The sequence below is a fragment of the Cloeon dipterum genome, chromosome X (genome assembly GCF_949628265.1).
Source record: "Cloeon dipterum chromosome X, ieCloDipt1.1, whole genome shotgun sequence".
Lineage (NCBI taxonomy): Eukaryota > Metazoa > Arthropoda > Insecta > Ephemeroptera > Baetidae > Cloeon > Cloeon dipterum.
Window position 1 is genome coordinate 25,857,819 of NC_088790.1, and position 12,616 is coordinate 25,870,434.

Below are 12,616 nucleotides of genomic sequence, written 5' to 3' on the forward strand. Positions count from 1 at the left end.
CTTCATCCACCTCTGCAGAAATTAAGCACAAAAGGAAAGAAGCTGTAAAAAAACGAGTCTGTAGTGTGATTTGCCGACACAAAGGTTGGCAGGAGGGGAGCGAGAAGAGGGGATTCGCAAGGTTGGCGTTCCGTCCGTCAGTTCTGTGTGTGTTGGTCTCTAATATTCAGTCGGCGGGCGGATTCAGCAGCACCAAAGGCCAGAGGAAGAGCAGGCATGCAGGTAGGATATCGTTTCCGCTTTTTTCCTCGAAAAATGGCACAGTTTTCTAACCTACATACTAATTCCAATCACTCCTAATATTAAAAATTTTGTCCTGGTTTCTAATAAAAATTTTAATTTTAAATTTCGCTGCGCATTTTGGCACGTTCTTGGTGACACAACCGCTGTTATGAAACAATGCGACCGACTAATTTTAATCAATCGAACGCGCCGCGAGAAAGCTTGCCGACACAATCAATAAATTTGAATATTGGTGTGTGGGGCCATTGAGCTACGCGGCTGCCGACAGGAAATCCAAGTTAAGACGTCAGAGTGCGTGTGTTTTGTGTGGCCGGCGGCGGCTCTCTCTTAATTTTGCGGCCGATAATTGTCCATGCAGGCGTCACACGCGTTTATTTTTGTGCAAATGGGATTGGACTTTATGCCGTTCATACAGGATAATTTAAAAATAACAAGAAATTTTTATTTTAGTCAAATAAATGTTTTTAAAATATACACGTGAGAGAATCACAATGAAGAATCCCTTAAGGACTCGAGGCGTTGGCGGTTTGCTCTGCTTGCACACACGAGCACGCATGTCGTCACGATTAATCCGATCACGCATTACACCTTATAGACGTGTGCATGCGCCTAATTGCGCTAAGCGTGCGTACAAACAAGCTGGGGAATTCCAGCAGCAGTCTGGGCCAGGCGCGTTACATTATTATTATTATTGTACAACTTTAGATACCAACTTTTAAATTTGACCTGCTCCACAGCACGTCTCTCGCATGGAAAACCCTTCCGCGACTTTTGGCCTGTTGGGGCTCTCACTTTTTTTGCTCTATATTAGCCAAAACCTTTGGGTGCGTCAACCTACAGCTCTCTTTTAATAGATATTTGAGTTTGTCTTTAATTCAAACATAGAAGAGTTTTTGGTTCTATCATATGAACCCAGCACTTCCGCGTTCTCTTCGTGATTTTTGTGTTTCCACACGTGCCTGCGGCTAATTTTATTCGAATTCCCTTCATTGTTTGTAAAAGACGTGGGAGTGAAGCAGCCGACGCAAAATGAGAAAAATCTCGCAACTCATTATGCGTGTAATTTTCTTTCTTTCTGTCTTGAGCCTCTCTGTCTTTGGTTTTGTTGCGTAGAAAAAGAAAATAAGGCGCTCACAACACTTTTTTATAATAGTGGGACGTGTTCTTCTGTCAGGGCCTTTTGTCCGTCCTTTTACTCTCCACCTGCGGATTTAATAAATCGATTTTGCTCCACTTAAAGCCACCTTAAATTGAACATACCTACGCTGAAATATTCGCACGAAAGGTCACGTGAAGGTTACATTTTTGTTTTTAGGATATCGTGTGTGATCTTGAAGAGAAAATCGATTTTTTAACATTCCTCAGTGCAAAGGGAGTTTTTCCTCGATGTTGTATTTTAAAAGCACGTGTTTGTTAGAACTGATAAGATTTTATGTATCACAAAATGGATAGCTAAAAGATTTACGAGAGCTTGAAGCAGTTCTTAAAATTGATAAAATCTCTAAATCGTGATTTGGGAAATTAGTATAGCGCTACTTCATTAATTTCAAGCTTTAAAATCAGGAAAAAATTCAAACACTAGCATGTACAGCGGAAATGAAGGTTGGAACAACAATAGAGCAATAAAATAAAATAAAATTAGTATTCAGTTGAGGTGAGTTGCTTTTCGTCAAGATTAATTTCTATACTATTTAACCAAATTGTTTTAAACAAATTTAAAATAGTGTTTCTATTTTCTGTGCGCTACAAAAAGTTGATTTTTAATTTAGTTCAGCTGACGAAGCGACGAGGAGTGTTGGGAATTTATGAATGAATCACTGTTAAACAGCGTGCATTGAGAGAGAACAAAAGCAACTTGTGCTGAGAGCATTGTTTGCGGAGCGTGTCCGCGAATATCAAACATAAAGTAATTGCCAATTTTGACCTTGGCTGGGGAAACACTCCCATCTGCATACATATCAGTCGCGATTAGAAGTGGAAATCACTCAAATTCAGCGTCTGCGTCACGTTTTTCTGCTTCTCTTTTCCTCCATTGCTCTGAATAAATTAATCAAGGCTTTTTTTAATCGACACCTTTCGAAAATAATGATGAGCAAATATAATGACTAAGAAAATAACAATCGAGTATAGTTTTTGCCATGACTACTTGGATCCGGTGAAAACAGTATAGAAAATTTTGTGGTTTTCCCTGTCTTAATTGCGACCGCTGAATCAAACTGTAAATAGAGGAGTGACTGCTTTAATGAATCGGAAATAGCCAAATTAAATAGATGTTTGCAGCGTAGCCTTGTGGTTTGAGCATTTCATTGCTTCGTCATTCAACGCAAATGGCCCAAAACGTTCAACCAATTAAACTCTGAAAATATCTACTTATTATGTCATTCTGGGAAATCAATGATATATTTAAAAAAAAAACTAATGCCATTTCTGTCATTGGAAAAAATCCCATAAATGCTTGTATATCTCCCAGGCCTTGACACTCCCAGGAATTCTTAAAAAATGCAAGCCAATTAATTATAAACAGAATTCGAAAAACGTGTATTATTTTAATTAAGTAATTCAACGAACCTGTAGAATTATTAAGGATAGAATAATAATTAATGGGTCTCAAGACCCAGACTTTATATTTAAAATTCATTTTATTTAGATTTTTGTTACCTTTTCCGGCTATTTATTGTGAGACGTTTCTCCTTGATAGTATAAATAATTGTTTAATATTTATAGATAAAAGTTTCGATCCCTTCCTATATAATATATGTTTTTGGTGCGTGCAACACACTCATGCGCAGATATTTCGCAGGGGACGATAGCCACATTATTGTGCGTGTGCGTCGCCGCCTCCACGTCTCAAGCAATCGTCTTCCCCAATTACGACTGGCCAATTTATCTTGGCTCCAGGAAGTCGGTGCGACAGGTTCCCTCGGAGGACTACGAGCCCTCCGACTACGCAGACAAAATCATCTTCCTCAACAAACAAGTCCAAGAATACCAACCCGGCGCCATCGAACACATTTCAGCGCTCAGCCTCCAGAGATTCAGCATACAGGCTAGTGTTTTTAATGATATTTCTTTTGTTTTTGCGTCATTTTAAATTAAAAATGTTTTATTATTAAATTTTAAAATAATTTAATTATTTTTTTACCTTTATCGGTAATACTTCTGTTAGAAAAAGGTACCGAGGTTTTTTTATTTAAAAGTCATGTGCCGTTTCATAGTTTCAATGTGGTGAAAACACTTTTCTGTCAATTCCTACTTAATTAAAAATTAATTAGCTATCTGGGAATATTTATAACTGTACAAAAGGATATAAAAATTAGCTCTAATTTAATTCAAAGTATTTTTAACGTGTAAATTAACCTGCTTTATTTAAAAATTCAGCTTGATCTGGCCATCCGGCAAAATGACGTGCAGCTTCAGTCGGGCAACGTGGTCTTTTCGCCGCTGTGCATCGCGTCCGTGTTGGCCCTCGTGATGCTGGCAGCGAACGGCCGCACCAAGGAGGAGGTGTCACGGGTGCTCGGCCTCAGTCAGGTCGACGACGACACGCATTTCAAGTACGGCAGCCTCCTCAACGACTTCATCGCGGAAAACGGTCTGAAATTCTATCTATAGGTATCCTAGTTTGATTTTACTCAAATTTTATTTGGCGGCAGAAACCGAATTGCAGACTTTCTCGGGCAAAGCGGTCTTCCTGCGACAAGCGTTGCCGGTGAGCAGCAGATTTTTGGAACTCAGCAGACGAGCATACAACAGTGACATTTTCAGCTTGGACTTTGCCAATGACCCAGTTGGAGCTCAAATTTTAATCAACAAGTGCGTAAATTATTATTGGACAATTATTTAAAGACACTCTTTAATTTAAAAATATTTAAAATAATTTTTAAACTAATTAGGTTTTATTATCCTTGCATTTTTTTCCAGATGGGTGGCTGACAGGACGCACAACAAAATCGAAGACTTGTTTCCCGAGCCGCCAGTGAGTTCGACAAAGCTGATTCTGGCGAGTGCTTTGTACTTCAACGGAGCCTGGCTGCATCCGTTCCAGACCGAAGTGACCAAGTTGGCGCCATTCCAGGTGTCCCGCACCGAGACCATACAGGTACTCACGATGGCGCGGGAGGGTACCGTTCCGTTTGCTCGCAGCAAGATTCTCGACTGTTCCATCGTCGGCCTTCCCTACAAATCAAACAATAACTCGGCCAGAGTAAGTAAATTATTTTTGTTTAAAAAAATGAAATATTTTTTTATTTATGAATTCACCAGTTGCATAAACCCTAAGTGTTCGAAGCCGCCAACAGATGGCGCCACCGTAGACTTTCGATTTTAAGGCACTTCCGCTGTGATTTCAGACTCAATCTAGCTACACTGTGCATTCTTCAATTAATTTGCTATTTTTTGACGTGCTGAAAACCAAAATCGGTTCAGCCAATCGCCGTAGAATTGTGAAAAACTATTTTTTGAAATAAAAAAATCTTTTCCAACCTTTCTACGGCGAATGGCTGAACCGATTTTGGTTTCCAGCACGTCAAAAATTAGCAAATTAATTTAAAAAAACAAAATAACTAGATTGAGTCTGAAACCGCAGCGAAAATGCCTTAAAACCGCTTAAAACAAAATTTTTAAGAAAGTCTGTGGTTGCGCCATCTGTTGGCGGCTTCAATAACTAAGGGTTTATGCAACTGGTCAATTGTTAATTTATTTTTTTTCTCTTCTGGAAATCATAAAATTACAGATAAAATCATAATTTCCAGATTTCAATGTACGTGGTGCTGCCAAACCAAGAGGGCGTGGAGCACTTGCAAGTGCTGAAACACCGCATGCTGCGGCTTCCTGACGTCCTCAGCGGTCTAGTGGGCGCCACCAAGGAGCGTTCGGTGGTGCTGACCCTGCCGCGGTTCAAGGTCGACGCGGCCGTTCCTCTCAGGCCGGCTCTCAACGCGCTCGGTCTGACGTCGCTCTTCGATCCCAGCAGGTCCGACCTCTCAGGGCTGCTCGCCTCGCCAGAGCTGGGTCCGCTGCACGTGGACGAAGTGCGCCACAGAGTAACCCTGGAAGTGACCGAGACCGGCACTGAGGCCGCGGCGGCCACAGCTGCCGCTCTGTCGCGTGATGGATTTACTCCGCTGTTCAAGGTGAACAGGCCATTCCTCTTTTTCATCTTCGACCATGGATCGCGGCTGCCGGTATTTTGGGGGTCCATTGTTCGACCCTAACTGCTGACAGGCGCGTTCGCAAAATATATTGTGAAAAGAAATTAAGCGCGTAAAATTGTCATCTATTTCTTTAAAGTTTGTTTCATATAAGTTATTAATAAATATCATATAAGTAATAACAATTAATATATATAGCAAAATAAATTACTTTTAAATTATATATAAGATGAAATACTGTTATTTTAATGCATGTTTGAATTAAAAATACCCGACTGAGAGATTTAAACTAATATAGATAAATTTTACTATTCAATGTATTGAAGTCAAAATCATTGATATCAATTTTTTTCAGGATCGTATCCTCTTTTTATTTGCTTGCTACTGACAAATCACAAACACAGACTAAAAATTTCCGCTATGCGTGGTCCTCGGTTCGTTAGCTGCTGTTGTCGTATATATATACTTGGTGGAATAACTTATTTGCGGCAACCCTCGGGAATACGGCGCGATAGCTTCATGCTGGGTTCCTTGCTGCTGAAGTCTGGGTTCGATCCTCTCTCAATGCTCGCCTTCCACTGGCGGGCGACCTCAGAATCTTCAACGCAGTAGAACGAGACCTGGAACAGTATGATAGGATAATTAATAAGAGTCTCATCTAAAAAAATATGAAAAAATGTACCATTTTCTCACTCCACGAACTGGCCTTGCATTTAGACTTGCACTTGGGCATGGGACGCATTGAGAAGCAGATCTTGCCGTCAATCTCATCGACCATGGTCATGTGCATGGTGCAAAGGGTACGATCAGGGCGCTCAGGTTTCTTTTCTTTCTTGCTTTTGCTGCTGGAAGAGCTCGACGAGGAAGACGACGACGAGGACGAAGAGTCGCTGCTCTTGGAACTCGATGAGCTGCTGTCCTCTTTTGCTTTTTTGGTCCCGGCAGTCGACATTTTTGAGGAACTGGAGGACGATGAGCTACTAGAAGACGAACTGCTGGACGAGGAGCTGCTAGATGAGGAGCTGCTGTCGCTCGATTCACCCGACATCATTTTGTCGGTGATAATATCCATATATTTGATTTCTCTCTTGAAACAAGGAACGTCCTTGGCTGATTCCTGAAGGCTTTTGTCGGGCAGAAGCCATGAGTCGATGAAGTCCCGGGATTCCTTGACGATGCAGTTCTTGGGTGTGGTAAAGTCGGTAGCCTTTTCAAAATCAAAGGTACCGCAGAGACCACGAACTTCACCGCGGAACCTGTTGCCTGCGAACAACAGAGCGCGCTCACCGTCGTATAGCATCTCGATCTTGTGCAGAGGAGCAGAGATCATCACGAGATCGCTGGGGAGTGCCCAGACCCTGAGTAGAAGCCTGCCACTCTTGTCTTTCATCTCGGTGACGTCATCTTTCCTGATCGGCACAGTTCTCTTATTCATTTCAACCTTGACAGGAGTGGACCCTGCCTCTGATGGAGAGACCAAAACAACATTTTCTTTGCCCAGGATGATCTTGAATTCCTTGCGCTTGGAAGCGATTGCCCTAACCATGACGGTAACGTCCTTTGCCTCCCATTTGCGCGTCGACATGAGTGCAGGAGCCTTTTTAACAGTCTGCAAAAGGACGTGCCATTTGCTGCTCAATTTTACGGGGAAGGTCTTGTTGTCAAATGTGTTGATTGCCTCCTTATCAATGCTGCAGGTAGCTAAAAATATGAAAAGTAACTTAAAAATACAGCGTTTACGAAAATAAAGTGAAATATCAACTTACGCTCGAACTGCCATCTGAGGAGCTCTTCGCCTAATCTCTCAATGGTACTACGCCATGGGTGCTGAACCATCAGGGCGCGAGCAAGAGGGGGCAAGCGAATGTTGGTCATTTCGGCTTTGAGCATGGGCGAAGAGATTGACAAGTTCTTAGACGAAAGGTCTGGCTCATTGCGCATCAAGATTTCTATCTCATCCTTAGATGTCTCAACAGATATTAGCTCCTCCATTGTATGAAGACGAAGGAGGTATCGAACGTACTCGTAAGCCTTATAGGTAGCTTCCTTGAGTAATCTTGGGGCCTTCTCAAACTTGATGTTTAACTTAGAAGCATCGAGGAGACCGGCAGAATGAGTGACGTTCAAGCAGGCAGGCATAATCTGGTTGCCAGTCTCTCTCATCTCCTTAAGACACATTTTCGTGGCTGGATGCTGCAACAGGAATTCCCGGCGCTTCTCACTCTGCCACATCTTGCCCGTGATGTCAATCTTTGCTGCGCCAGCACCACATTTCTCTCCAAGCTCAAGTCGAGCAGCAATCAATGAGGTAGGGTCGGTCTTAAGCATCTTCTTGAGGTCGAACATACGAAGGTTTGGTAGTTTGGCTGAAGCATCCATGCAGAGTTCATAGGCCTTCTTGTTTGCTACAGGACTACGGTGCAAGTAGAGCAGCATCTTACTCTTCTTATCAACCGGTGATCCAGCCCAGCTAGCGGTGGCCAAATAGTTGATCTTGGTTGGAGCATCAAACACCAAGGCCATATCCAGCACTCTAGCTGTTGCCTTTTTCATATCTGATTTAGCACGCATGAGAAATTCTTTTTGGCGCATGGAGCTCATAGGAGAGGCATTTGAGGGGATGGCCTTGTTTTCTTCTCCGAGGAAAGAGCTAGTTGAGGTGTCCTCATCACTTCGAGGACGCATGCTTCGTGGATGGAGACGAAGCATAGAAGCAGACTCAAGACTCATGGCCTCTTCAGCTGACATTGGTTCCATGGCAGATTCTGGAAAGAAAATAATTAGATATGGATATTGCAAGACATTATGCAATAAAATTACTTAAGCTAGCAGAGAAGGTGACAGACTTGGACTCTGATCTTGGGCCATCAAAGAATAGGCTGAAGTTTGAACGTTGAATAGACTCCTCAACCCAAGGATACATGAGGAGAGAAACAAGATCATGTCGCATAATATTATCAGCCAGAGCCTTAGCATCAAGGAACTTGTCTTCGGTACTGAACTTGGCTTTGAGGGCAAGTCCAAGTGATTCTTTACCGAAGCTCCACTCTCCTTTCTTGGATTCACGGACATGAATAGGGTCGGTGTTCTTAAGTTTTGATAAGGGCTCAAGTTCAAGGATGTCGTGCTTAGCCGTGAAAGGCCAGACGCTGGCGTGGAAGATCATGCTCTCCCACTTAGGTGGTGTCATCTTTAGTTGTAAGTTCCAGCGCGGGGCATCTGCATCGATTTCCCACTTGAAGGGAAGGTTAACCTGGATATTCCTATCAAGACCAGAAGTGTATTGCTGATGGTCCCAAGGAGTAATGAAACTGATCTTTGAAGCCACCTTCGTGGACCAAACGAGACGAACATCAGCGATTGCAGCAATCTTTCCAGGTTTATCAAGGCTAGCCTTTGCTTCACCAGCAGCACGAAGAAGAGTCGGAGTTTCAAGAGAGAAGATAAATGGCAAGCCCATGGTCGTAGGGAAGGCGATGGTAACTTGATACTTGTTGTACAGCTTGGTCCAATCAAAGCTCTTTTTGTCTTTCATATCCTTGGCTGCAAGACTAGCCATTTTAAATAGATGGTCGATTGTTGCACTGTCCAATGTGAACAGGCGTTTGCCACCAAGCATTTCCACGAGGATGTTTCCTTCCAGTTTGGCATCACTATCTGGCTCGACTTTCATCATCTTGGCCATCATTTCAGGGCTCATTTCGCCTTCCATAGATTTCATATCTTCCATATCCTCATCCATCATCATAGAAGGGCTCCACCAGTGCTTCCACCAAAGTTCGTCAAGCTCATCGAGAAGGTCATCGATGCTAGATACCATGGCACCAAACTGGAGATAAAGATAGATATCGTGTACTGAATGTCATATTTCGGAATATTCACTTACTGCAAGACTTTCACGCTTGAAACCACCAAGGTTGCGACGGAGCGTAACGAAGAGAGATTTAGGAATGATGCTGTCACTGCTTCCGATGTAAGCTAGTTGTTGCGTGTAGCCGAGACCCATTTCCTTCATCATAAAACTGCGTAGCCAGTTTCGTGATTTATGCAGACCACTCTCGCTTGGGTTCATTAAGTGAAGAGCAGACCTGGCATTCTTAGCCCTGACAAAGGAATTAGTAAAAAAGCAGATTAAGTGAAGAAATTTTGCTTACAGTTCTCTCTCCTCTTCTCCAGCAGTAGCGTCGAGCATTTTTGCAGCTGATTCAATAGATGAGTGGACAGCAGATGTCACTTGAGAGTCGGTATCAAAGTTGGTAAATTCTGCCATACGCTGGAGCACATATGCAGGAGGTTTGGTCTTCATGAGCTGGAAGACGGCAGCGGAACGAAGCTCTTGGGCATCACCAACGTTGTGATAAATATTGAGCAAAACCATGCGAGCAATTGATGGCTGTGCACGTGCAAGTCTATCCATGGAAATGACCATAAGGAGACGCTGGAAGACAGTCATAGGTTCTTTCCCCTCAAGATATGGTTCAAAGACACGCAGAATTTTCGGATGGCCCAAGTTGCCCAGAGCACGAATTGAAACTTGGATCTTGTGACTGTCGCGGGCCTCAACGGCATCCTTCAGCAAGCGGGCTAACCAGGGGATATAGACCTTCGTGACGTCGGGTGCATTAGATGGAGACATGCGGCCAAAGCTATGTGTCGGGTAGCGGTTGTGTGCAGTCTTACTGCTAACTTGGGCCTGGAAGACAAGGTCCGTAAATGCAAGCAATCCAGTGCTTCTCAGTAGTGGCTGCTTCTCAACTTCCGGCGATTTAACCAGTGCCTGTAGGGACATTCATTTTATGAAAAATATTTGCAAACAAATTTCACGTGACTTACAAACAGAGCCATTATGTATTCAGCAGTGGGTAGGATTGCAGTCTTAGGGAGAACAGAAATGAGCTGTGCAGCTTCTTCGTCCTTAACCTTGCCGCTCATGATCCACTCCTTGATAGTCTCGAGAGCGGGACCAGTTCCAGCTGTGGCAACGGAATCACGGAAAGCCTTCCATGCAAGGAGCCTTGATGAGCTCTTCGATTCGGCCATTGATGACTTGGCGAACAGTTCGTTTGTGGCATCCTCAAGCTGCTTGGTGTTCATGGCGCGGATAAGTCTGGTCATCAGCATATATTTCGAAAGAGCATCTCGTCTGGGGATCTGATCAGCATCTAAAAGGTCGCTTCCAACTTCTAGGGCAAGTCGCTTCATTGTTCTCACTATAGCAACCTAATCGAAAAAGTAATTTTTAAAGCATAAGTTTTATTTGTAATCTGAAATGCCTCTCTAGTCACCTTGTCAGAGAGCCAAATAGCTTTGCCTTCAAAGCCAACAAAGAAGGGAAGAAGTGGAATCTTCGGAAGTTCATTCATAGTAGGCATCGGTTGGTGTTCCTCGCTGGAACTAGAAGAGCTGCTGGAACTGGAGGAGCTACTGGAGCTGGATGAACTGCTAGAACTGGAGGAGCTGGAGGAGCTGCTGGAAGATGAAGAACTAGAGCTAGAGTCTTTCTTGTCCTTTTTAGGCTTCATTTCATCCATTTTCATTTTCTTCTCATACATCATTTTTTTCTTGGCATCCATTTTCAATTTCTTCTTCGCCTTCATCATTTCACTCAATTTGGACATTTCCATGTCATCCATATCCATCTCATCATGCATGGAACGACGGGTGCGTTGCAAGAGATCTTCCTCATCGGAGCTCAGCATTGGCTTGCTGCTTTCGGAACGTTTGGAGTCGTTGGGAGTCGTGCTCATGGAGCTTGAAGCATCTTCCTCAGTCTTATCGCTTTCACGCATCATGGATTCGGAGCCACTGGGCAACACAGGATTGTATTCGTAGACCAAGGTTTTGACCAGCTTGGGGTTGGGAACATCGCGAGGAGATTCAGAAGCAGGCCGTACAGATTCGAGTGTAATGTTAACTCGAGACACAACCATGCCTTTTTGATTGTTATACATTAAGGGGCTGAGTACAATCTTGTCTGTGGTAACAGAAGACTGAATGACGTTCTTTTCTAAGGATCCAGTGAGAACGACGCGTGACACGGAAGAACGCTAAAATATAACAAATTAAGTTAAAAAATTTAAACACAGTGTTAAAATCATGAAACTTACAGCCATAAATGTTCCAAGCTTATTATCACTGGCTTCCTTCCATTCAGTTATTCCAGTCAGACCAAAATTAAAGCCAACGCGTGTATTGCAGTTGTTGAAATTCTTGGTCTTAACAATGTCGATAATCCGCCCTTCAGCCTTTAGCTTGGGCATTGGCACAAGTTCAGGCTTGGCTTGCATCACCCACTCCGGAAGGAGAGAAACATCGTACATGGTCTCGCATTCACCATTGATGGTGTCTTCCATTGTTTTGTAAGCCATGGTCATGTCGGGTAAGAGCATTTCCATTTCCTTGTCCTCTTTTTTCATCATCGAACTTCTGCGTTTTGTGTCAACCTGGAACTGGCTGATCATGCCCTTCAGGACGTTGACCTCCCAGGTGTGCAAGTCTTTGCTCATGGTCATATTTCTGATTGAACCCTTCCTCATCGCAATTTCGATCGGCTTGCTACTGACGGGCAAGCTCTTGAAATTGAGCAGTGATTCAGGTACTTCAGAGTCCCAGCCCAGAGGCAACTTGGTATGGACTTGAGCAAACTCAATCTTGGAGACCCTCCAACTAAGGAGTTCATCAGTCTTGGGTAAAATAGTGACGATTCCCTTGAGGAGGATACCAGTATACTGGTTATCTACTTGATGCAGCGCGGACAAGGTGCGACCCGAAAGATGGTAACGATATTCATTACCCGGCTTCCAGGTGATGTCGGCCAAGGCCGCACCAGCTGCAAACAAATAAAGGAAAAATTAATTGTTTAATTATCTTATAGAATTTCTACTCACTCAGCAAACAGACAACGAAGAGTCTGAACATCTTCGTTGCTCGGGAAGCTGTCCGTTGTGCCGACTGTTTGCCGAGGAGGGCCTTTTATAGTTACTAATAACGCAAACGAGATCAATTTTTATCAAGTGCTGATTCTGGCAAACGCATATCGCTGTCGAAGAGCACGCAGTCAAGCCGACCGCCCTCATTGTAAAGCGTATTCAGCAAACATTTAATTGTTAGACAATAAAAACTAGTTTACTTCAGCGCAACAATTTATCGACATGTTGGTACTTAAAAATAAGTATTTAAAATAATGGCTGGTCTCTGGTAAAAAGGTAATTCATTTAAATACA

General features: G+C 43.2%; 2 protein-coding genes across 2 annotated transcripts; one reads left to right on the plus strand and one right to left on the minus strand.

Moving 5' to 3' along the window:
* Positions 1-79: 79 nt before the first annotated feature.
* LOC135945008 (leukocyte elastase inhibitor-like) lies at positions 80-10,170 on the plus strand. The gene is made up of 6 exons (XM_065492351.1): positions 80-222; positions 3,044-3,289; positions 3,622-3,835; positions 3,897-4,056; positions 4,165-4,447; positions 4,995-10,170. Exons 1-6 carry the CDS (start codon positions 217-219, stop codon positions 5,454-5,456), a joined length of 1,371 nt encoding a protein of 456 aa, XP_065348423.1. The 5' UTR covers positions 80-216; the 3' UTR covers positions 5,457-10,170.
* On the minus strand, positions 5,737-12,381 carry LOC135945001 (vitellogenin-1-like). The gene is made up of 10 exons (XM_065492329.1): positions 12,281-12,381; positions 11,501-12,222; positions 10,679-11,440; positions 10,227-10,613; positions 9,548-10,170; positions 9,280-9,496; positions 8,214-9,222; positions 7,160-8,158; positions 6,076-7,094; positions 5,737-6,013 (listed from the first exon to the last, which is right to left on the minus strand). The coding sequence occupies exons 1-10, from the start codon at positions 12,309-12,311 to the stop codon at positions 5,873-5,875; spliced, it is 5,910 nt and encodes a 1,969-aa protein (XP_065348401.1). The 5' UTR covers positions 12,312-12,381; the 3' UTR covers positions 5,737-5,872.
* Between the last annotated feature and the right edge of the window lie 235 nt (positions 12,382-12,616).

What these genes read in the sequence shown, in the direction of transcription:
- LOC135945008 (XM_065492351.1), top strand. An exon ending in CGACTTCATCGCGGAAAACG is followed by an intron (nt 3,836 to 3,896) that starts GTCTGAAATTCT and finishes ATTTGGCGGCAG; the next exon opens with AAACCGAATTGCAGACTTTC. An exon ending in GCTCAAATTTTAATCAACAA is followed by an intron (nt 4,057 to 4,164) that starts GTGCGTAAATTA and finishes ATTTTTTTCCAG; the next exon opens with ATGGGTGGCTGACAGGACGC.
- LOC135945001 (XM_065492329.1), bottom strand. Translation starts at nt 12,311, where the DNA reads ATGTTCAGACTCTTCGTTGTCTGTTTGCTGA. An exon ending in CCTCAGATGGCAGTTCGAGC is followed by an intron (nt 7,095 to 7,159) that starts GTAAGTTGATAT and finishes TCATATTTTTAG; the next exon opens with CTACCTGCAGCATTGATAAG. An exon ending in GTTCGTGGAGTGAGAAAATG is followed by an intron (nt 6,014 to 6,075) that starts GTACATTTTTTC and finishes ATACTGTTCCAG; the next exon opens with GTCTCGTTCTACTGCGTTGA.